The following is a 24,079-nucleotide window of genomic DNA, read 5'->3' as shown; positions in this document are numbered from 1 at the left end:
TTACGAATATCCTTCCGCTTGCCCAGCATGGTCATCAAATTGCTTACATTTGATGGTATATCAGTTGAAATTGTGGAGTCCAATTGTGAAGTTTTGTTTGCTTCCACTTGTGAGAATTCTGTTGGATCAAACGGCATGTACCCATCTCGTTCGTCTACTACTATCATATTGTGAAGTATGATACACGCTCTCATTATCTTTCCAATTGTTTCCTTATCATGGATAAGGGCCGGGTTTTTGACTATGGCGAAGCGAGCTTGCAAGACTCCAAAGCACGCTCGACATTTTTACGGACAGCTTCTTGACATGTAGCAAACTAGGATGCCTTTGGACATTGTGGAATCTGAATAGATTGGATAAAAGTAGCCCATTTCGGATAAATACCATCGGTGAGATAGTAAGCCAAATTGTACTCCCGGCCGTTGACAATGTAATTCATTTTCGGAGCATGACTTTGTAATATATCATCAAAAACAGGAGAGCGGTCAAAGACATTGATATCGTTTAATGTACTTGGAGGTCCGAAAAACGCGTGCCATATTTAGAGATCCTGTGACGCTACAGCTTCTAAAACAATGGTTGGCTTTCCGGATCCACGTGTGTATTGACATTTCCATGCGGTCGGACAATTTTTCCACTCCCAATGCATACAGTCGATGCTTCCTATCATCGCAGGAAATCCCCGAAACTCTCCAATATCAAGTAGTCGTTGCAAATCTTCCGGTGTGGATCTCCTTAGATACTCATCTCCAGATAAATTTATGACTCCTTCAACAAAAAATTTCAAGCATTGAATTGCAGTGGTTTCCGAAAGCCGAAGGTATTCATCAAGTGCATCAGCTGCACAATCATATGCCATCATACGAATTGTTGTTGTACACTTATGTAGTGCAGAGAGACCGAATCTTCCGATAGCATCTCTTCTTTGTTGAAAATATGGAATTTAACATGTCTAGATAACATAATTTGTTGAGTAAACTCATTTTTTTAAACACGCAATATATAACATATCATCAACACTTCATACTATCAAAATCGCATAAAAACGAGACTATTTTGCTACTCCTAGTTTCGTTTATCATTGGAAATTGAGTGTGTAAATGTATGAATGAAATGGATGATGTTTTCAAAAATGCATACATAACATCTAGCTACTCAAATACAACGGCTCTATAACATAATTTTATGCATCATTGGGCAAATCGCAACATCACAACGAAAACTAAAAACACAAGTTTCAGATCCGACTGAAGCAGCTTAAAAACAAATCAACAAAATAAAAAAGCGAAATAATATTGATGAGCCAAAAGAATTGTTGTACAGATGACTTTAAGAAGACGGAGGAGCTTACAGGGTTAAGGATAGCCTTGTAAGGAGAATCATCCAGCAAAATGGTGTTGTTTTCGTTGTAATCACCCATTTCCCACGGAAGTTCTGGGTCGTATTTCCCCCAAAGCCGCTTCAGATTCTTAAACACCAGAGGTTTATCGATATTATCAGGGCAACCAGTCTTTGTCTGAGAACAATAAGACTCGTCCTGCAAAATTAAACCACAGAACAAGATAAAAATTTGACAATTCCGATTATCGTTGTGATGAATCAATTCAATATGACTCGTCATACATTGAAAGATATCATACATTCATAGGTTCATCAATTCAAGGCTAAACTTAGACAATACACCATCCTACCTAATAGCGACACTCACAGAAAGTATGAATCAAGCAATGTACAAGATCGATGGAAACATACAATTTATGCCTAAATTTATCTTCATTCATGGCTAATTTCGTTAATCCTAATAAAAATCATGCCTACGAACACAAAACAAAAGAGATATTGAAGAACCCTAATTTCCGAAAATCCAAAAACCTAATATCGAAATCGTTATAAAACAAGAATTCAAACAAATAGAAACATGAAATTACCATCAGATGGAGATTGGTTCATCAAATTCTCGAAAACCAGTAAAGGAAAGGCTTTGATTTGGTGGAAAAAAAATCTCAACGATAATTTGTCTTTGTGAAAGAAGGTGTCGTGAAAGAGAGATGGGGAGAAGAAAGAGAAAGAAGGGAAAAAAAAGAAAAAAATTGTTTTTTTTCTATCAAAAATAAAACCAATCATATGTGTACACGTAACAATAAGAGTTGATCTCAAAACTTACTAATTAAAAGGCAACTCTTATATTTTTATCAGTTTTGAATTATTTTTGATTCCAAAAGAATAAGAGTCTTTGCTAAATCCTTACTAAATCCTCCCAATGGATTTGCTCTAAGAATTGTTTACGTGAAACTCTATATCTATTATTTTAATATATCTGGCTATAGTAGAAGGTTTTGGCTATAATTAAATAACGTAAGGTTCTTCCTAACTTTGTACGTATAATGTCTGTTGTCGATTTTGTGTGTCTGTTTTTTTTTCTCTGTAAGTCAAGGGTTTTTGCTTTGTCAAATTGTTATAGAATAATATGATTTTCTAAGTTAAATATTACTGCTCGTGATTGACATACACTAGAACAAAATAAAATGCTCGTGAGTCAGGAGTCGTGTTAAAAACACTTTTTATCTTATCAATTCAAATTAATCGAGTGGGTTTCTCGCTGACTGAAAGAAATAAGCAATATTTTGAAACCCGCACCGGACCGGCCGGTTGAACCGGTTTAACCGCGAACCGGAAAATATACCGGTCCAGATTATACTTAAAAATCGAACACTTAAAAACCCGGATAGAATCGGAAAAATCCGACTAAAACCCGTTAACCCGTGGTTGAACCGGCGGTCCGGGTTAAACCCAACATCTAATTATCAAATTTGAAGTAATTAATGTAGAGACCAACTATATAAAGAAGGAATCGATTACTTCTTCCTCTAACTTTTCCGATGTGGAACAATATATTATTCCTAAAAGTGTGGTTTCCTTCATTTTGTTCGGTCATGTCTATTTTTTTTTAAATTTTGTTCGCGTGAAAATTTCTTTACCAGTTCTACTATATTTTTATATGGATATTCATAAAACTTGTGTAACATATATATGTATGATATTTTTATATTGTGAAATTCAGTAAACTGTTAACCCACAGTTGGATCGGATCAGCTTCCCGTGACCCGGAAGGCTGTCCGGTTTGTTTTCCGGATCGGATTTCAAAACATTGGAAATAAGTGTCGATATTGCGACAGAAATAAATACGTGATTTATTATTTAATCTCCCCCGGAGAGATGTATTTTTAATTTTAGCCTAAAACTCCCTGATTGCTACTATAAAGCGTATTGGGCTAGCTTTTCATAATAATGGGCCTAGAACGTCTCATACTAGTCACTGATTAAATATATTAATTAATTTTAAGGCCTGGGAAAAGAAATAGATGGCGGTGGTGGGTCATCTCTTCTTACAAACGAACGACTTGTGCAGGCCGCACGTGTGTGTTCGATTTTAGTTCAACGGTCAAAGACTTCGATTGTACTTTAGCTACGGGCCCACATGTGTTAACTCCAGCCGTTTCAGACTCTTTTTTTACTATTTTATTTTTTAAAAAGAAACAAATTGTGATTTTGACAAGAAGACAATAGTTCGTGTTTATTCCCTGTCAGTCGACATGTCATTGTACCCCACGCATTATACGATAGTAATGTAGCCATTTTGCTTCTTTTTTTTCTCTTAATAATTAACTATCTCTGAACTCTGATCATCATAACAATAATTAGTAATTAATTATCTTTATATACATCCAATTAATCCTCTATGATGAGCTTTATCTTTCTTTCAATGTTGCTTTAACATTACTATATTGTTTTGGTTTTTATATGAATGAATTATTAATAAATATATACGTCCCTGATGAATGTCTAAGTGGTGAATTGGTGATATCATGCTTTGACCACCAGCTTTTGATCTGTTTTATTCTTATAATAGTAGAAAGAGTGAGAGAAATTGAATACAATTTTGTCTTCGGTAATGGGCTCGAAGAGGTCGATATTATTTTATTAAGTACGCACATACATAAAATGTCTTGACTAAGAACAGGCGTCGCCGTATTCTTGTTCATGATTTAACCACAATAAAGTTTTGATTATAAACTTGTTTGGAGTTTGTAAACAATTTTCTGATGTTTCCCACCTAAATATTAAGTGTTATACTTTAAAATAACATATATAAGGTCGACCGTCGACGTGATGCATTTTTTATCCAACTCCAGTCAATGTATATCGTTGACTATGCATCAGAAAGTTAGTGAAAATTTCAAGATATCTGTTCATTGTGAATGGTACTGAGATGTTAAATTGTCTTTCTAACCCCGTAAAAACAAAATTTGTTAAGCAATTGAAATATTCCAATCTTCACTTTCCATGTTGAAGTGACCAACATTCTGACATGTTAATGCTAAAATAATAAAGGTGAGACATATATCAAACATTTTACAATTTTACTGAATATTTGAGTAGCTTACCGAATGTTAAACAGAAGACAGGCTATCAAATTAACTAGACTTAATTAATGTCTGTCAAACTAACTAACCAGGTGAACTATTATTTGATCCTTTTAAAAACTCTACGTAAAGTATTGATCATGTGCTTAACTGAACTTGTTCTTTTCCTTTTATTGATAACCTGTTTTTGATTAGATTACCTCGAGATTACAAACCAAGTCCTTTCTAAAAAGACTAAAAGAGCACTTGTGAATTTAGGTGACAAGGACAACAATCGAAGCTTCTTGGTGGGGAATCGGGTTAATATTAGATGAGACTGATTAGAGTTGGCAAAGTAAAACTAATTAAAGATCATTATTTGAATTTAATTTAAGTGATTGTTGCATACGATTCAGGGGACATTTTGTCTATAGGACCACTACAATTTATATGGGGGATTGGCGCTATCATAATTAACAAGACATTGCTTAGTTAATGTTAGGTAAACATGTTTATTAAATGTATTATCAATGCGTGGTCCATTTATATAATACTAGTAATTTTATACTATATGATATGATTTTCGATGATTTCTCTGACAGACAATCATAACATCCATACCTCCTACTCCTATGTTCTCCAAATTCTTTTTTCTTTATCAACAATTTTTCTTTATTGTTTCACCCCTAATAAAATTAATATATTTTTATAGCTTTTGTGGGAATATATTTTTATAGCTAGTGAAAGTAAAAGTTGACTTATACATATTATTTGTATCGTTTAGACCATATAGACTATAGTCATATACTACGATTTTAGCCTTCATAGAGATGCTAAAACTAAACGGTTAGTTGACATTTAATAACAAGCATGTAAAACTATTAATTCTTAAAACATTTAATAAGAAAATGTCTTTGTTAGGTTTAGATTTCAATACAATATCATTTTTTGACAAATTCAAATTTTTTTTGCTTGTTGATTATAAATCAACAATAATTAAACATTTTTCTAATATCTTCCACGGAAACTAGACAAAATTCGTAACGAGCCAACTAAACTATTTGATAATTAATTATACACCAATCAAAATGAAATATTTTAAAGTTTCGAATAAGTGTGTTTTCTAAAGTCAAACCCCTTGGGTCCGCCGCGCACACGTCTACAATTATTATATTTCTAACTTATGAAAATTTAGCGAATCCTTAAACAAACTCATACAAGGAGATGGAGCTCAGTCTGCACAGAAGCATTTGTATTAATACTAACCTATAGAATTTATCCGTCATATTATTTTCTCTGTATTCGTGTGACGTTTTTTTTTTTTTTGACATTACCTTAGTTTATTTTATTCATGTAAGTAATATATTATAGTGTCGAGTGGGGATATAGTCCTCACTCCTCAATTAGTTACTTAATAAACTCATTTTTTTGGGTAATTTAAGAGACGCAATAATCAATCATGCGTGAAAATCACATTAGTCAATAAACATCTATATTGATCAACAAACGAAAGTTCGAAACCGTTGAACTATAACAATTATTTTAGTTTTTTTTTTACTATAACCTATTAATTGTATTGATTTATTTATTTTCGTTTAGACGATTTGTGATATTTATTCGATCAGGACTAAATCATTTCTGTTTCAATTAGCTAAACCGATTAAATAAGATTACTGTCCAGTCAAATCTTTCAGTTAATGATCCATGGCTGAACCTCAGCGACTTCAAAGCAAACATGGATGAAGACATCTTTATTGATGATAACATGCATGTGAACATGAATTTAATGTTCTCTGTCTGTCTACATACGTTACCAAATTATCTTAGTTCTTCATCATTCTAAGAGCCAAAGCCTGAAGCTCACCTAAATCGCTACTACAATAACTCACTGATCTCTTCTTTTTAGGATACCCTTCGTGAAAACCTAAACCATCGTGACCGTATACGCTTCCTCCGGTTTGATGAGTCTCTCGCACATTAGCTGTTGTGGTGACGTCACTGCTCGTGTTGCTGAAAGATTCTTCTTGCGAGCTCTGAGGCGAGACCGGATTATTAGGGTTTAAATGACCGTAGTAAGGATGATGATCGCTATACGGTGTTGAGTATGTACTACCAATCGGAGAGCCACTAATTTGTTGCCACGTCATAAACTGGTTAGTACTCTCCGAGTTGTTTCTTAGATCTCCGGCGGCTGGCATCTGGTGGCCAGCGATCTGTGCCTTCATTTGCATGACTTGTGCTTGCAAGTAAGCCACCTATATATAAACGCATAAAACTTTAAGTTAAACCAGACTGATCCAGTTCTATTCAAAATTTGTAAGCACATATATAGAGTATGCTTCTTCCGTTTATTATGAAGTTATAGTCTTTTTTTTTTTCATTTATCTTGATGTCTTTGTGCTAAGAAAATAAGATGTTGCATTTTTATGTAAATTTATATGGTATTTCTAAATATTAGCTAGGACATATGTATGTAATTTACATACTTATAGTGATTCATATTCCAAGAATAGTAAATGCATCCAAAGATATATGTTGCGGTTTACTAGTATTCACAATTTTTTCAAAACATCCATCTTTACGAAACAGATAGAATATTATATATTCAAAATTAAACATCCAGTTTTATGAAACAGAAAAAATATAGTGTCGTTTACTCAAGATATTATGAAACGAAAAAAATGAAGTGTCTTTTACTCAAAAATTCTTATGAAACGGAAAAATATAGTGTCATTTACTCAAGATTTTGACGAGTGGAAAATGACAAACACAAGATATGAAAACATCATGAAAAAAGTTTGATGAAGAAAAACTGATTGCCTATTTGTAACGTTTCCTAAAAACTCTAACAATTAAGATCTCAATCTTTTCATAAACTTAGGCCAAAAAAAAATAATGAAGAAAAGCCCTAATGTGAATTAAACAAATGATATGATGAGAAAATAAGTTGTTACTAATTCATAAAGATTTTGTGAGAACAATTAATATCATATGCACGAAGTTTCATACCAAATCAACCACTCGGTCAATTACCTGTTGTTGAAGGGCGAAAATATGAGAGATACAGCCATAAACAGGGTCATGAAGACGAGCCTGAGCTTCGTAGGCGATGGTGACAACAGCTTCACATCGATCATGGATTGGAACATTAAGCAAGAGCTTAGAAACGTTGCTTGCTCCAAACACCTTGTGAATAGCTGCAAATCTTGCTGCTCCTTGTTCCGATGAGAAGTAAGGTGCAAATATACAATCGGATGCACACTTCCTCCTCAGGAACTTGCATGCACCGCATGGTGAACCTGATCCCGCCGTTGTACCGCTACCCGAAGATGCCATCGGCGAAACAAACAAAAAGAGTGTTGATTTTTATGTTATTTGTACAAAAAGAAAGAAGGGTTCCCTTGTTTCGGTTTTCTTATGTCCCTTTTTTTGTTGGTTGGATATTTTGGAGAGATGTTGAAACTTGAAAGGATTGGAAGAAGGAATGATTTTAGAATTGGGATCGTCGTCGGAGATGTGCACGAGCGAACTAGGAAATGGTGATGGAGGAAAAAGAAAAAGAAATGAAATGATGATGGAGAAGTGTTTGTTGTCTTTGGGTGGATTTTATAAAAGGAACATTATGATGAGAGAGAAGAGGTCTTTTTTCTTCTTTTTTTCTTAGGCATACTTATTTTATATGTTCACTCAATGATTATTTACAATCACATATTATATGATACTATTTTAATTTGTTATTTTTTGTCTACCATATTGTGCCATCTCTGTATATAAAATCCTTAAATTCTCCATCACTAGAGTATGAGCCATACTTATCGTTTCGTTTATATGTATAATGTAATATGACATAAGCTTCATCTTTTATATTCTACTTTTTATATATGGAGTTTTGACTATATTAGAATTGGAATTTTATGCTATAGTGGGTATTTTATTTTCTGTGTATTTTTAGTCATACACAACTTACAATTTTTTTTTAACACTTGAACACAGCTTCCACTATTGTCTAAAAAGATTTATTAACGAATCCTATAAATGATGATACTTAGCCGAAATATGTGATCCCATTTTGAAATACTTCTATAAGAGCCTTTCCGCTTAATAAATAATCGCTAATCCTTACAAAATCTTGATTTGAACTCTCGCTGAAAATATATACAAACTCCAAATCACTCGAGCCATTAATCAATCTAGAGTCTTCACTAAATTTTTTTTTGATTTTAATAATCTCTCAAGCTAGAATCAAATGTTATGTTGTCTAATGTTAGTACGTAGCGGATCCATAAAATACTCCATTCACAAGCTTTACCTTAGCTTTGAATTCACATATAAACACTATATATATTTAGTCGGTGGATAGATCATGAACTAAAATACAGTATGGAAGTGTATATGAAGAATTGCGTTGTTTACAAATAACAACATTTTGCTAACACCATTAATATTAACTGAGATCATGTTTTCTACTCTCGTCTCACAAAGATTGATGTTTTGGGATATTTTTTGTCTCACAAAAATTGATGTTTTGTAAATTTCAAAAAGTAATCATTGAAAATATTTAAAATTTTGAATTGTTATTGGTTTAAAATTAAATAATACTCTCTTTAGTTAAAGAAAAAATATACTCCCTCTGTCTCATAGAGAATGATGTTTAAAAGCTTTTACACATTTTAAGAAAACAATGATTATTGAGTTTAAATATATTTTTTTTTGACTAAAAAGAGTATTATTTAATTTTAAACCAATAACAATTCAAAATTTTAAATATTTTCAATGATTATTTCTTGAAATTTACAAAACATCAATCTTTGTGATGAGATAAAAAATATTTCAAAACATTAATTTTTGTAAGATAAAAGGAGTATTTAAACTCAATAATTATTGTTTTTTTAAATGTATAAAAGCTTTTAAATATAAAAAAATAAAAAATATGAGACAAAGGGACTAATTTCTACAAATAAAAAGAATGCAATTAATGTCCAAATTTATCGAATGAGCCAAAGGGTGTGAATGGTAGACAATGGAGGGTCACATGTTGGATTCTAGGGAGACAATCAATCATGGAGACTGCAACATGAGATTTTTACTTTATTGGATTTCAATTTTTTTCTATACAATTATTCGATTTCAATGTAATTAGTTCCACTTATTTTTCTTTTCATTCGTGGATTTCTATAGAAAAATATCCATATTTTTAGTAGTGAGGTAGTCTTAGGTCACCTATCCCTTTTTATCGTATTATTTTATATTCGTGTATACGTTTGGTTTCTTGGACCTTCAAAGCAAACTCAATTAAATAACTTATTTTGATCTATCTTCTTTTATTATTTTAAAATTGTAGAAAAGTTATTTTTATTTATTATTATTTTTTTTTTGTTCAAGGAAAAGTTATTTATAAGTTCTTCCGCCGAACGCCGGACATCGGAACTGCTGCTGTTTGTCGTGATGTGTGGGGGACCGGGTGAACCGGCAAATGCCGGTAAAGATGTACCGACAAATGCTATTGCCATGAATGTATTTTGAAACCCATTCTTGTTGTCTAATCGTTAATTAATTACGTAATTATAAGCTGATTAGAGTCCCTTTATGACAAAACAATACAACTAAAAGCTCTTAATATTTTGATTGATCGTGCTGGATCTGCGAAGGTGGCTTGGGAATATTTTGTTACATGGATGGAGTGAGTGTGTAGCTGGTACAGACTAGGATTCAAATCACCTGAGGACATTATTAGAATTTTAATAATGTTACCCAAAAAAATATTAATATCATGCACTTACGGATTTTGTACACGAGGGAAATCGTGTGATGCGATTAGGATAGTGTGCGCATGTGACTTTCACTTAATGCTCGTTTTCTTAAAATTTACTCGGATATGGTTTTAGTTGGTAAATTTGTTATCATATAAGAACATAAATATGTTTGGTGATTTTTTTTTTAATGCATGTCATTTTTGTACATGAACCATGCTAAGTCATTTATTTCATACTTTTAGTTTTATTGGGTGTTCCAGAAAAAAACAGATATTCAAAATCAAAAGAATATAATTCTTGGCAAAATAATTGTCTTTCAAACATGTTAGTGTGTTCCCATAATCCCAGTTAAAACCTTGTGGCTTCCCATAATCCCAGTTAAAACCTTGTAGCTCATGGTAATCTAAACATGTTGAGATGCAGTTTCCGTGAATACGTTTCTTTTTCGTCTTAATCATCAATGACTGAAGAATATTTGTTGACATAGCTAGGTTTATAAATACAGAAGACATAAGAACTTAACTTGTGGTGAAATCAATATATCACTTGGGAGGTTTCTCTCCATCACGCCTGACTTAAGCAAAAATGTCTCCTTTGTATTTAAAACTTACACTTCCCTTTGGACTTTCTCGAATTTTTCTTCTTCCAAATATTATTAGACTAGTCACTAGTTGATAAAGTATCATTGCGACGTCGTTTACAAATTTCAATTTCTGACTTTTGAATTTTCCATGGCTATATGTAATTTTTAAAATCATGTGGTAGATACTTGAGAGTCTAGAACGAGGAAGGACCAAAACTCACAAGTGACAAGTCTGTTACGGATGAAAAGCAAAAAGGCCGTTGAAGCCCAACCATAGAGGGTTTTTAAAAAAAATATGCACCAGCCGGGAATTGAACCCGGGTCTGTACCGTGGCAGGGTACTATTCTACCACTAGACCACTGGTGCTTCAATGCTTAGATGTCCAAAAGTCTTTAGTCATTGGTTGTTTTGTTTACTCTTATTTGATTCTTCTCATACCCTTTTTCCTTTTGTTTTCTTTGGTCGAAGGATGAACAAACTCTTATCACATAATTTGACTCCAGTTATATCATAATATGAGAACATAATTATGTATGTTCACACGGTTCAAATCAGATTCAGAACAATCACTTCAGACAAAATAAAGAGATTCTTGAATGAACCGGTGAGAAGACATAACTAAAAACATGTGACTTTGAGATAGAGACAGAAGTCAATGTGATTGGACAGTTAACAAAACCTACAAGTTTTGCAGTTTTAGCCAAATAATCTCTAGGATTACTCAAATCAATTCCTCACCATTACCAGAAGTTAGAGTCAAATCTATTAAAGACAGCGGTACGGGTGTGAATAAAATTGCAATGGAAGGTGGGTGATTATTGTAAGAAACACAAGAAATTTTTGGGGCAAATTTGTAAGCAGAAGAAAAATATTAGGGTGCATGATGAAATTCTCTTAGCTTTCACATCACTCAAACACAAATAAACTCACTGTAATTATTATTCATGGAAAAGGGAAGAATTGAAGGGAACGTAGAGATTAGAGTGGAAAGTGATCGATTCTAAAAATGGAAAAGGTGATGATGAATTGTATATTAAATTAAAATTGTTGGGGAAGATGGAAAATGTCAGATTTAATTTTGTTCATGGGGAATCCACAAACATCCCAAATGTATTGACCAAAACATTCCATTTTCTTGTTACCTTTTCACATCACTTGTTTTCTAATTTTCTAACACTGTCTCCTACACTCTTGGCTCTTGATCTGTCTGTACGTACTCTCTACATTCATTCATGTTTCGTATACTACAGACTCTACAAGATGTACGTATATACCTATATAGTTGATATATGCGGAGTTTAATTTTATAACCAAAAGAGCACTAATTGCAGGAACAAATCCCTATATGCATGCACACACTCACACGTGTGTATTTTATGTGATGGAAAAAAGTACAGAAGTGTGTTAACTTAATAGTAACATTTTGTTGGTCGATATGAGTTGTTGAACTCTTGACTGATGGGTGATGGCATATATAATAGCATATTTAGATCTATTCATCTCGATTTTGATTTGATTTGCAAACTCATATTCAAAAGTCTCCATGTCCAAACGGCTCTTCAGCTATAAACTGAATCTGTTGTAATTTATAGACATTTTTCGCAACAATAGTAAGAAAATTATCCTCATTTTGTATCGGACAGTTTTTTAATTAACACATACACCATTAAGTACTTATATGTATGTAAAGCTAGAAGCATTAATACATGTGATGGTGAGTGTAAAAGATGAAAACATTAACTATTCATGAGTCAATTGATCATCATCCATCTTTATATGATTCATAGTACCACTTTGTCGCATGCGTTTGTGTCTTATCAACCCATCTTTATAATAATGCAATCTTTATCACTTTTTGTCTTTCTTAATACTTCATAGTTCATACACATGCAACCCACTTTCTCTAATCTTTCCTAGCTAGCTCCTATACTGCACGTAATTTTATTATACAATTTACAAACAGGATGATGTAAATTGATAGTTTTTTTTTGGGCCAACAAATTGATAGATTTAACACCAACAATAAATATAAACCTTAAATATACAGACATCGTCTGGTTATAAAGTAAAAAAAAAAACACAACATATATCGTTTTCTTGTTTGAAAAAATAGGAAAATAACACTTATACTGGAACTTTACATATAGCCATTTTTAAGATTATTTTGAGCCTCTTATTAAGAGATGTAAACACTGTTGGTAAAATCATGGATAAATATTTCTTTATAAAAAGGTACAACTACAAACCTATATAGAATTTTGGAGGCTTTTTCAACTTTATTTTGTTTATTTTTTTTCTGACCTCCATTAAATTTAAGCCTAATACTATTTAATACCATTAGCCTGAACGCAATCACAATCACTTGCTCACTGCTCAGCTATACCATCATGCATATACTGCTTATATTAATTAAAATTACTAATCAAATGAATCTAAAGGTATCCAAGTCGAAGCTCCAAATCAAGAACTTGGTTGGGATTCCTCAAACTCATCCCAAGCTCCAACCCCATGAGTTGATCATCTTTCTGGTTCATCAGATCCCCACGGCTGATCTCACATCTTACAGAATTACATGCATCGATCATGACACCGTTCTTGAGCTCTCTGCTACATACATTGCTCTTGTTCTTCTCTCTGTCCACCATCAAACCTCCGTAGCGAGTAGTAGTACTGTCCAAGAGATCGAACCGGGCAGAAGGAAAAGGAGTTTTTTTGGATCTCTGGTTGGTTAGGGAAGGCTCAAGGGGAGCTGGTGTTGTTGAAGCGGAAGATGAAGATCTAATATTAGGGTTAGGGTTTGCAATTGGTATGTGGTGCTGAGGTTCGAAGAGCCAAGAAGGGATCTGTCTGAGTTTTGCCCTGTCTCTTCTATGGACATTCATGTGGCCTCCAAGTGCTTGAGCAGATCTAAACTCTCGCCTGCAGAAGCTGCAAATGTAGTTCTTGGGAGGCCATGGGATCAGCCCAGTTTCGTAACTCTTGTAGTGATTCATGATGACTCTGTTGTGATCACCATCAGTGTCTTCTTCTTCTTCTTCTTCTTCTTCTTCTTCTCTGGTTATGCTTCTGTTGCTGAAACTTGCCAAATGTGTCCTCTTCATATTCCCCAACAGACAGGTGATGAATGATGATGATACTCCCCTGCATGATATAAAAGAAACATGTTATGTATAATAATGGTGTGTATAAACTAATTCATAAGTGAGAAATTAAAGAATAAGAGTGGAGGATGAGGAAAACCGTAGATATATAGAAAGAGATATTTGAGTTTGAGTTTGCTGAGGATCTAAGGAAGAATAGCTACAGAGGAGTTACTGTGTGTTATATAGAGTCAAAGGGGAACAAAACAGAAGGTGGCCTTTTAACTTTGCTTGAGAGGGAGAGGTGCATTGTACGGAGGATCATTTATTAGGGTTTAAGTCTGTTACATGTTTGGTCAGATATACTGGAGAATAATGAGTATAGCTATAGGCTATGCTCGATTAGATTTTATTGAGTGTAAATGATAAAAAAGAAATAAGAGAAAAAGGAAGAGACAAAGAGGTAGTTTCATGATTAAGAGGGAGAGAGAGAGGAATTGAATAGAGGATACGATACTTACTCATGATGCTCATGCCTGCAATGTGTCTGCTTATTACTATTATTAGAAGTTACTTGAGACCAATGTTATTGTGGTATGGGAACTCTGTGTTGCATTAATATTTATCTTGCATGACACTTTGCCATTTCATTTTCATCATATTCCATCTTGGCTCCACAAATATCTTCATTATATATATTTGCACACATATATTACATATAGTAGATATGTACACCTATGTTGAATTTTCTGATATTGAGAGATGTATATATATGATCATATTATCATAGATCGATTATTGCATTGATGGTGGACTAAAAGAATTGATGTTGACATCGAGTAGAAACTGTAAAGGAAAGAAACAAGGCTTTGTGTGTATGCTGCATTAGGGACATATAAATGACGTATTGGTGTCCTTAGAAGTTATTGCACCTTATATCTACAATTAGAGGTGTCAAAATGGATCATGAATATCTAACTCAACTCAATCCACCCACGAAGGCATGAACCCTAATTAGTTAACAAAATATATCCTAATGAACCCTAATTAGTTAACAAAATATATCCTAATGAGTTCATGAATAAAATGGGTTAATGAGTTAATTGGTTTGGTAGATCAAATAAATTGAGTTGTAATGGGTAATAATTAACCATTTAATCCATCAATTGTGTGTTTATCGAGTCAAATAGTTAAACCGGTTAAAATAACCAAAAATCTGTAAACCAATCAAAAATGTATAAACCACCGATTAATGCTTTGATTTTTTCCCAAAACACACCTTCATCGTGATTTGAGGGTCGAATCTTCGCCGGCGTGAACCAGGCTTCGCTCGTCTCATCTTCGGCTGCCTGAGTTTAGGTTTATTTCTTCTCTCTCTCCCTCTCTCCGTCTGTTTCTCTCTTTTAGATGGGTTTTGATATCTTAGAAACAAATTGACTCTGGGAGAAACTATTTTTGATTTTTGGGTTTTGATTTTTTACTGGGTTTTTGATATCTTAGAATCGCTACTCTCGGTGTTTGTGTATCTATGTGACTTGTTCTCTTGATTTGGGTTGTTAAACAAAAGATTATAGTGACTGATTTGGGGATTTGAATAACTTAGATTATAATCTGACTTGTGAGAATCTACAAGTAATCTTCTGTTTTCTTTTTCATTTGTTTGTGATCATCATGTTTGGTGGTGTATGTTAAGTTTTCAGCAATTGTATAGGAAACTGGATTGCTTGTAAGATTACTTGTGTTTGTTTTAATGTTCATTATTTAGCTTCTTTGGATAATCGAGAAGACTATATATATATGATGGCGATGCCATGTCTAATGTTGCAAGAGAAGTTGACTTTTGGTAGACTCATCGAACCTCTCCTTGTAATTATCAAGCTCCTGTTGCATATGCTCTTCGTTTAGACCAATGGCCTTGTTTGAAGTGGCTTGTTTGTCTGATGACCAAATTAAGTTTTGAATGGATGTTTGATTCAGGTTTGTGACAGGGAGAAGATGCTTTTTGTGCTTAATGGTTATTACCTGATTGATGAATGTATAGCTGATTTGATCTCTCTCTCTCACTGCACTTGATCTGAATGTGTCTTGGCGTATGAAATGCCTTGTTGCTCTATGACTGATTATAGACTAGGATATCATCCTGTATTTTTTTCTTTCATAGACATAGTCGGCAGATTGATTTTGTTTGTCAGAGTAGTGAGAGTTTTTTTTTAATGATATTGGTGTATTTTTCTTTACTTTGTATTGGTTAATCTTCTTTTTACTCGCGTGAGTCTTTGCTACAACATAGTGACTTGTCTGTGATCTTTGTGGACATTCGTTTGGGTTAACCTACCTGCGGAATCCTTTACTTGACATAAAGAAAGTGGCACTAGAAGGTTTGCTTTGTGAATCATTGACTGGCTGATTCATAGGATAAAAGTGTTGAACATGCACTATAACAGCTTTGTTATACTGAGCAAAGTGTGTTGACTTTCATCTTTTCGAATCAGACATGGGGAAGCCCTAATGTCTATCACACATGATAAAAGTGTCTTGAAGAGTATGTTTCTTGCTATCTGTTGTTGCCATTGTTTGCTTCGTATGATAAGCAAATCTATTTGATTCTTTGTGGTATATATGCCAAGTAAAAAGAGTTTCTTTCCCCGGTTCCTTTTGAGTTTTTCTGTCAGAGATTTTGGGTTAAGAAGAGTCCGTGGTTGAATTTATATTGACGTCGTATGCTCTGATTACGTCAAGTACTACGATCATAGTCAATCTTTCTTGTTTTGTTTTGTTTTATGTTTGTGTTTTGTGTGAGTGAATAAAGAATAAATCAGAGGGCATATTTGATATACTTCCAGTTTAATTTTAATGTATAAACTCACTTACATAAGTTAATCATTTAACCATATAACTCATTAGCTAGTCCATGATAAAGTTTCATTGTTTCGTCAAGCATATAATCGTTGTATGTCTCAGTTCTAGTAAGGTTTATTGAGTTGATTGTATTTTCGATTTTTGGATTATTTCAAAACAAATTTTTTTTTTCCGATTTTATGTGTTGAATGACATATGTAGCTTTGTTTTTAAAAATTCAGCAATTTATGTCTTATCCAACAAGAATTTGGAAGACTTTATTATAGCTTTTTTCAATAATTTAAAATCTATTTTTTTTTCTAAAGAAATCATATAGTTAATGCATATCTATTGAATTTGGACATTCTAAAAGTTTTGAATTTTATTTTTGGAAAAATCACAATAGACCCTTAACTTTTGTTCAAAACTCCCCAAAAGAAAAGTAAAATAAAATCCTCACTTTAATTTATGGAACGCAGCGTTTCGGGAAAAGGACAAAAACCAGAAAGGGTTGCAATCGTCTTCCGCTGATGAATCCATCCATTGCTCTTCTTCGCTGTGTAACTTTGCCTTCTTCTTCTTCATTGCGATAACTCCTGTTTTTTTATATATATATAGCGGCGATAAGATTCTACAGACAATCGCCTTCTCTTGGAAGTAAGTTACAAATTAGGGCTTTCCTCTCTTCATTCGTGTTTTTGTGTTATGTCGCTCTGTTATGATGGGATTGTGTGATTTTGATCTTATCCTTGGATCATCCAAGGGCTTTTGCGTTTTTGACCTCCTGGGCTTTTGTTTACATGTATAAGTTAGTATGTTTAGGAAATTGAAGTTTGGAATATCGAATTGATAGTTTCTGCTTAGGATTTTGAAGTGTATGCTCTCTGATGCGATTACAAACTCTTTGAATAATGGTGCACACAAATCTTGATGGTCAATTTTGAAGCTGTGGTGTATCGTTTCTTAGGAGTCTGGATCATCCTTCTTCTTCTTAGTTTAGTTGAGATCATAAAGTTTTAGGTCTTAGTTGATTTAGGTTGGACTGATGTGTAATCTGTTTGCTTTGTTGTTGTTTTGAACTCTGTTTTAACACTTTTCCATTAACTTATCAGTTTTGGTTTGTTGTTTAAATAGCCAGAAACGGAGGAAGGAGAGACCAAGCGCCAATTTCTCTAATCTGAATCTTGATTTCCTGGAATACTCAATTGCCTTTGCTTTGGTTTTGAGGTAATGTGTTTGTTTCCTTCTTCATGAGAATCTGGATTTGGTTATTCTGTGGTCAGGTTTTAAGTTGATTTCTGAATTGGTTTGATCAGGAGAGGGAGATGTCAAACCATCCGAAGATGACATGTGTGTCTTCGGCGCATCAGAATTTGGAGGAGAAGCTAAGAGAACTTCAGGAGAAGTTCTGTCATCTTCAGGCTGCTAGGAAAGAAGGGCGCCATGGTGACCTTTCTCTTTTGGAAGCCCAAATCTCTCAGAATCTTCGTGAGTGGCAAGCTGAACTCACTGCTCCTTCTCCAGAATCTTCTCTTCTGGTCCGTACTCCATTACTTGTACTTCTCAGCTGGTTTATGGGTTTTGAAAAAATACTGAATCTGTAAGCTTGGTTGCTTTCTGTATATGACTAGAGATTAGCCTCGTTTAATGAAAAATTTGCAGTTTTTTGTTTAATCTTGATTTGTGGGTGGAAAATTAGCTCTTTTGGTTTTTAACATGTGCAGGGTGAAGGTATTAGCCAATTCCTTGAGGAGTTTGCTGAGTTTGCTCCTCTGTTGAAGTTAGACGAGGAGGATGATGCAACTAGTACGTTAAAGGAACATGCTGCACCAAAGCCTGAGCCTGAGGGTTTCGCTCAAACCTTGTGCCCTCCAGAATGGACATCTAATCATTTTAGTCAAAATCCTTTCAACGGGAATTTCTCCTGTGGTGTTGAGGTTAGCTAGCTACAGTTTCTGGATTCAAGTTGTCTTCTGTATGCTTTTGCCTTAGCCTATTTAGCATTATTGTCTCTAAGTTCTGGATTGTTGGATAAAGTTTCCTGGACATTTGCAACACCATTGATTCCATATAAATTTTGATACTTTCTCATTCTTTGCTAATATACAAATTCACCTTTCCTATCTCAGGATGCTGGTAACAACACAGAAACACATGGTCAGCAACTCCATTATGCCTTTGAAGGGTTTGATTCAAGCATAAACACTGCTCCTGATTTCCATGATCAAAAACTCAGCAACCTGGATATAACTTCTCAGTATGATTATATATGCTCAGAAGTGCGTCAGGAACTCGATAACAGCCCTTCCATTAAGCTTGACTCTTCCGAAGAGATCGAAAACTTTGCTGAATTTACTACTCCATCAAGTGTCCGTGTGCCTCCATCTGCTTTTCTCGGACCCAAGTGTGCACTATGGGATTGCACAAGGCCTGCTCATGGCTCTGAGTGGTACCTGGATTACTGCAGTAACTACCATGCGACTCTAGCTTTGAATGAAGATTCGCCTGGCGCAACACCTGTCTTAAGGCCGGGGGGAATCAGTTTGAAAGATAATCTATTGATTGATGCCCTTCGTGCAAAGACTCAGGGTAAGAATGTTGGCATCCCAGTGTGTGAAGGAGCTGTTAACACAAAATGCCCATGGAATGCAGCAGGTGAGGGCATTGGAACATTTGTTCCACTGGAGCCGAATTTAGCTTCTCTCTCTTTTAGTTCTACCTCTTTGAAAACATAAGCCATATGTGAGTTTCTTATTTTTGTCTGACCCTTAATTTTTTGCAATTGCAGAGTTGTTTCATCTTGAACTGGTTGAAGGCGAAACGATTAGGGAGTGGCTCTTCTTTGACAAACCTAGAAGAGCATATGATAGCGGAAATCGAAAGCAAAGATCACTTCCAGATTACAGCGGACGAGGTTGGCATGAATCAAGAAAGCAACTGATGAAGGAACAAGAAGGCCAGAAGAGATCTTACTATATGGATCCACAACCTCCAGGTTCCTTCCAGTGGCATCTCTTTGAATACCAAATTAATGAATCTGACGAGTGTGCGTTATATCGCCTAGAAAAAAAAGTAGGAAATGGAAAGAAGAGTCCTAAAGACCCTCTAGCTGATCTGCAGAAGAAGATGGGACAGTTCAAAGTGGCTTCAGACAAGCCCTCTCCTCAATCTAACTCAAGACTCCTGCAACAATAGCTCCAAGTTGTCTCCGGCATCCTACAAAAAAGCCATCGTCATCTGTGTTTTTTTCTCTCTCTCTTTCTGATTGTATGATGAGGAGATAGGATCATCATTTTTGATTTGATGTATTGTGTTAATATGGACAAGTCTGGTCTTTGCCCTTTTTCTTGATAGAATCTGAGATGGGTTTGTAAATTTTTGCATTTTATTTTTTCTCCTGCAAAACCGCAAGGAAGGATTTTGTAAACGAAGTTGTGTACTTATCCTTGATCTGCAGTCTTTTGTTTGTTTGTTTTATCTTGATTTGTGGGTGGAGATTTAGCTTTTTTGGTCTTTAACATGTGAAGAGTAGTGAAAGTATTAGCCAATTCGTTGAGGAGTTTTTGCTCTGTTGAAATTAGGCTAGGAGAATGATGCAGCTAGTTCGTTATAGGAACATGCTGCACCAAAGCCTGAGCCTGAGGGTTTCGCTTAAAGCTTGTGCTCTTAGTCTCAATGAATCTGACAGCATGTGCGTTAAATTGAAGTAGGAAATGGAAAGAAGAGTCTAAGGGAAAGAGTCATATTTTCAAGTATTCAAATAGGAAATGGAAAGAAGAGTCAAATTTTCAAGTGACCAAAGTCACGTTTCTTCTTCTAATCATCTTCTGCTTCCTCCTCCTGCGAACACTCTCCACTTTATTTCTGATTACGCTTCTTCTTGCTCTTCTTCCTCCTGCGAACACTCTCCACATTAGTTCTGAAATGATTTATTATATTCAGAGTATCACACAAACATATAGAAATACACCTTCACAGAGCCAGAGATGGTAGAAGACCCACAGCGTCAAATTTGTCAAAGTTAATTTCTCTAATATACTGATGAAGACGCTGGTTCACTAAATCAAAACACTGACTAACTTCCTGAGTAGTTGTGACACCTGCTTTGATAGAAGAGATGATATGGCCTATCCAATTAAGTTTGTCGGAAGTGTCTTTCTTCAAATTAGTGGTAAGCTCCACCAACAACCTACAACAAACCCTTTGACTAAGTGTATCCATATTAACCTGCCACCAATGTCAACAAATCAGTATTTTTAATGTTATGCTGCTAATAATACATTTCAGTATTTTACCTGAGGGCAGAGCCATAATACTGTATCTAGAGCCCAACTGAAAGATTCTTCGTACTTTCCCTCTGAAATCAACTTTGATAGGGCTTGTAAATTCTTTGACGGACGATCCTTTTGGCTATCAGCTAATTCATGGGTTAAGCTTTGAGCAGCTGACAAGGCAGATTCAAGCTGGGACAACTGTTCAGAGATGATTTTGTTGCTTTCCTTAACCTTTGAGGAAAAAGATTCTTCAAGCTGACTTACTGCTTTCCCCACATCACTAAAGGCTGTTTTCCCTATCGCAGGACCAAGAGCAGCAAACCTCTCATTTATAGTTTTCCTAAACTTCCGATCAAACTCTGTGTTAAGAAATTCTGTTAGAGAAGTCTGCAGATTCTTCTGAGAACTATTGTAAAGCTCTCTCATGTGTTGCATTGTTCATTTCATTTTCTCATCCAGCTGCAATGTTATAAAGTATATATATAGATTTAGGAGATTATTCTTTAGAGTAATATATGATAGAAGTTTCAAGACCACTTAATTCTCACCTTGTTCACTGTTTCTGTCAGTTTGTTGGAATTCTCTATCATCTGATGCATAGTGGTTTGTACCTTTTCATCTAGATTTTTGTTAGAATCAACCAGCTGCTCAGAGAGGAGGAACAATGTTATGTTAGATACATAAAATCTGGAGATTCTTCTTTTAGGTAATATGATACTTGTTAGTTTCAAGATTGTATGTTACCTTGTTCATTGTTTCTGTCAGAAGTTTGTGCTCTGAATTGGTGAAATTCTCCATAATCTGCTGAATAGTCTTTTGAGCTTTGTCATCCTTGTTCTTAGAATCCAACACCAGCTGTTCAGAAAGAATTTTGAAAAGAACAACGTTATGATATATAAAAAATTAGGAGATTCTTCATTGCTAAGTAATATGATACTGGTTAGTTATACCTGTTTCATTGTTTCACTTATCTTCCTAATATCTGATGAATTGAATCCGTGGGTTGACTTAAGGTCCCAGTCTGGTCATTTGAGGATGCAGAAGCAACATCAGTAAACATTGGAGGCACTTGCTGGTTCTCCTGTTCAAGACGTAGAGCCCGATCTGAACATAACTTCTGGTAATCTTTTTTCACCTCGCTTTTCATTTTCTCCATAACCCTTTGATAGAGTGTGGTAGCTTCAATTTCATCCATATTGTAATACGTTTTCAATTCTTCGGTAGTTTCCTCCAAAGTTGAGTAAAGCTGGAAGTGTTTCAGCAAGACTTCTTGGATTGCTGTTTGTTCCTTGTTCTGTTAGATTTGAAATGTTAGTATTTGAAGGAACTGCCTAGCACTTTCAGCATCTTCCAACTTACTATCAGGAAGCAATGGAGGCACAATCTCATTCTGTGAATCCTCCTCGAGGCCTTCGTTGTGTGCAGATGCAAGAACTAATTTCTGATACTCTTCTGTCACCTTTATGTTCATTTTACTCTGAATTTGATGATAAAGGCTATTAGCTTTAGTTGCATCCAGATTCTCCTGTTTCAGTTCATCAGCCATTTTCTCCAAAGTTGAGTAATGCTGGAAGCATTTCAGCAAGACTTCCTCGTATGTAGTTGTTTCCCTTTTCAGTTGGTTGTCGAGTGCTAATGTCTCAAGGAACTCTGCCAGAGTCAAAGCATCTTCCAACTTACGCTGCCGTTGTACACTTCTTTCACGATCACATTTAAGTTGACATAAACTCTGATACTCTGCTCTCACCTCTTTTTTCATCTTCACCATAGTACCGTCATATAGTTTAGTAGCTTGACGATGATCCATAGACTGGCTCAGTTCCTCAAGGGTTTCCTGTGAACTAGAGTAACCCTTTAAGCATTTAAAGAGAAGATCCAGGTGTGCAGCTGATTTCTCTCTCTGTTGGATTTGACCTGCTAAGATACCAATAAAGTCTCTAGCCGTAAGCGCATCTTCCAACTTACACCGTCCTGCACTTGTTTCCCGAGAAGCAGAAGCAACCGTTGAGGATGTAGAATGTGAGGTAGCTGGAGACACTTGAGCAGCATCTGAACATAATCTCCTGTATTCATTTTTGACGCTGGTTCTCATTTTCATCATTACACTGTGAATGTGTATACAGGCTTGAGTGTGATCCATAAGCTTGCTCAATTCGTCAAGTGTTTCTTCGAAAGTTGAGTACCTCTGGACACATTCCAGGAAAACTTGTTGGCATGCAACATTTTCCTTATTCTGCTGGCTCTGAGCTGCTAGCAGATCAAGAAATTCCCTAACACTAGTAGCATCTTCCAACTTACGCTGTTGTTGTGATATTTCCTTAGCAGCAATTTTGCGTAATGCTTTATATTCGTTTCGCACCGTGGGTTTCATCACGGAAAACAACCCTTCATACACTGTTTCAGCAAGTTTTGGATCCATCCCATACCATTTCACTTCTTCTACAGATTCCCGTTTCTTATAGTGATTTTTGAAACACCTCAACATGAGAAAAGACGTCATTATCTGGCTGTCCGTAGCCGTACCTTGTTTTCTATAGTTTTCTGTGAAAGCGGCAAGAAGTTCAATGAACTGGCTAACTGAAGTAGCATCTTCCATCTGGAAAAAAAAAAAAAGCGATTGAAGATGTCATATAATTGATGATGCAAGATTAGAGTGACGAAGGTTTAAGATCTTATAACTCAGATTATCACAACATCGAAGATATAGATTGGGGGGGGAGGGGGGGAAATTAGTATGCGCATCTCCAAACAAAGCGATTGAAGAATGTTTCATGAAATCATTCGATCGAAACTCAGATTATCATCAGCAAACTAAAATTATCTATGAATCGATTAAGAAAAAAAGAAATCTATCAATCTTCGTCTTACCTTTATCACTGACGAAGAGGACGGAGGACCTTTGTTCGCTACTGTACTGTTTCTCCTTGAAGCCATGGTTTAGGTGTCGAAAGCTTTAGAAGATCGAAGATGGAATCGAATTGTCTCTACCAGATCCAACTCCAGAACTCGACTCACGATCGAAGATCAAAGATGATGAGAATCGAAGATTGGAGAAGATGAGAGAGAGAGAGAGAGAGAGAGAGAGAGAGAGAGAGAGAGAGAGAGAGAGAGAGAGCTAACAAACTTTGGCGCTGCTAATTTGTTTTT

General features: G+C 35.0%; 3 protein-coding genes, 1 non-coding gene and 1 pseudogene across 9 annotated transcripts; 1 reads left to right on the top strand and 4 right to left on the bottom strand.

Annotated features, from left to right (window-relative positions):
* Window positions 1-6,139: 6,139 nt before the first annotated feature.
* On the bottom strand, window positions 6,140-8,071 carry LOC104793168 (LOB domain-containing protein 16-like). The gene is made up of 2 exons (XM_010519466.3): window positions 7,437-8,071; window positions 6,140-6,658 (listed from the first exon to the last, which is right to left on the bottom strand). The coding sequence occupies exons 1-2, from the start codon at window positions 7,737-7,739 to the stop codon at window positions 6,227-6,229; spliced, it is 735 nt and encodes a 244-aa protein (XP_010517768.1). The 5' UTR covers window positions 7,740-8,071; the 3' UTR covers window positions 6,140-6,226.
* Window positions 8,072-11,035: 2,964 nt separating this feature from the next.
* On the bottom strand, window positions 11,036-11,106 carry TRNAG-GCC (transfer RNA glycine (anticodon GCC)). Its single transcript has one exon. It is a non-coding gene; the product is annotated as a tRNA-Gly (tRNA).
* Window positions 11,107-12,935: 1,829 nt separating this feature from the next.
* On the bottom strand, window positions 12,936-14,221 carry LOC104793167 (zinc finger protein 11 pseudogene; annotated as a pseudogene). The gene is made up of 2 exons (XR_015559601.1): window positions 13,981-14,221; window positions 12,936-13,881 (listed from the first exon to the last, which is right to left on the bottom strand). The product of XR_015559601.1 is annotated as a zinc finger protein 11 pseudogene (transcript).
* A 760-nt stretch (window positions 14,222-14,981) lies between these two features.
* LOC104793164 (transcription factor VOZ2) lies at window positions 14,982-20,135 on the top strand. Of its 5 annotated transcripts, none has more exons than XM_087453943.1 (7): window positions 14,982-15,179; window positions 17,138-17,315; window positions 17,797-17,885; window positions 17,975-18,196; window positions 18,383-18,595; window positions 18,788-19,313; window positions 19,447-20,135. In XM_087453943.1, the coding sequence occupies exons 4-7, from the start codon at window positions 17,984-17,986 to the stop codon at window positions 19,851-19,853; spliced, it is 1,359 nt and encodes a 452-aa protein (XP_087310069.1). In that variant the 5' UTR covers window positions 14,982-15,179; window positions 17,138-17,315; window positions 17,797-17,885; window positions 17,975-17,983; the 3' UTR covers window positions 19,854-20,135. The 5 variants fall into 5 exon arrangements, with proteins under 5 accessions (XP_087310069.1, XP_087310068.1, XP_010517763.2 ...); XM_087453942.1 differs by having other exon boundaries at window positions 17,793-17,885; XM_010519460.3 differs by having other exon boundaries at window positions 15,090-15,179; window positions 17,277-17,315; window positions 17,793-17,885.
* A 168-nt stretch (window positions 20,136-20,303) lies between these two features.
* Window positions 20,304-23,524, bottom strand: LOC147943005 (uncharacterized). The gene is made up of 5 exons (XM_087453965.1): window positions 21,677-23,524; window positions 21,481-21,576; window positions 20,954-21,391; window positions 20,629-20,885; window positions 20,304-20,553 (listed from the first exon to the last, which is right to left on the bottom strand). The coding sequence occupies exon 1, from the start codon at window positions 23,430-23,432 to the stop codon at window positions 22,230-22,232; it is 1,203 nt and encodes a 400-aa protein (XP_087310091.1). The 5' UTR covers window positions 23,433-23,524; the 3' UTR covers window positions 20,304-20,553; window positions 20,629-20,885; window positions 20,954-21,391; window positions 21,481-21,576; window positions 21,677-22,229.
* Window positions 23,525-24,079: the final 555 nt, after the last annotated feature.

The sequence above is a fragment of the Camelina sativa genome, chromosome 6, assembly GCF_030686135.1.
Source record: "Camelina sativa cultivar CO46 ecotype springtype chromosome 6, ASM3068613v1".
Lineage (NCBI taxonomy): Eukaryota > Viridiplantae > Streptophyta > Magnoliopsida > Brassicales > Brassicaceae > Camelina > Camelina sativa.
The sequence above is the reverse complement of the archived record's forward strand: the minus strand, read 5'-3'. Positions and strand labels throughout refer to the sequence as shown.

Bases quoted from the DNA above. Each gene is read 5' to 3' on its own strand.
- LOC104793168 (XM_010519466.3), bottom strand. From the start codon at position 7,739: ATGGCATCTTCGGGTAGCGGTACAACGGCGGGATCAGGTTCACCATGC. The intron at 6,659-7,436 runs GTAATTGACCGA...GTTTATATATAG, and splicing joins TTTTCGCCCTTCAACAACAG to GTGGCTTACTTGCAAGCACA.
- LOC104793164 (XM_087453943.1), top strand. From the start codon at position 17,984: ATGTCAAACCATCCGAAGATGACATGTGTGTCTTCGGCGCATCAGAAT. The intron at 18,197-18,382 runs GTCCGTACTCCA...TAACATGTGCAG, and splicing joins CTCCAGAATCTTCTCTTCTG to GGTGAAGGTATTAGCCAATT. The intron at 18,596-18,787 runs GTTAGCTAGCTA...TTCCTATCTCAG, and splicing joins ATTTCTCCTGTGGTGTTGAG to GATGCTGGTAACAACACAGA.
- LOC147943005 (XM_087453965.1), bottom strand. From the start codon at position 23,432: ATGACGTCTTTTCTCATGTTGAGGTGTTTCAAAAATCACTATAAGAAA.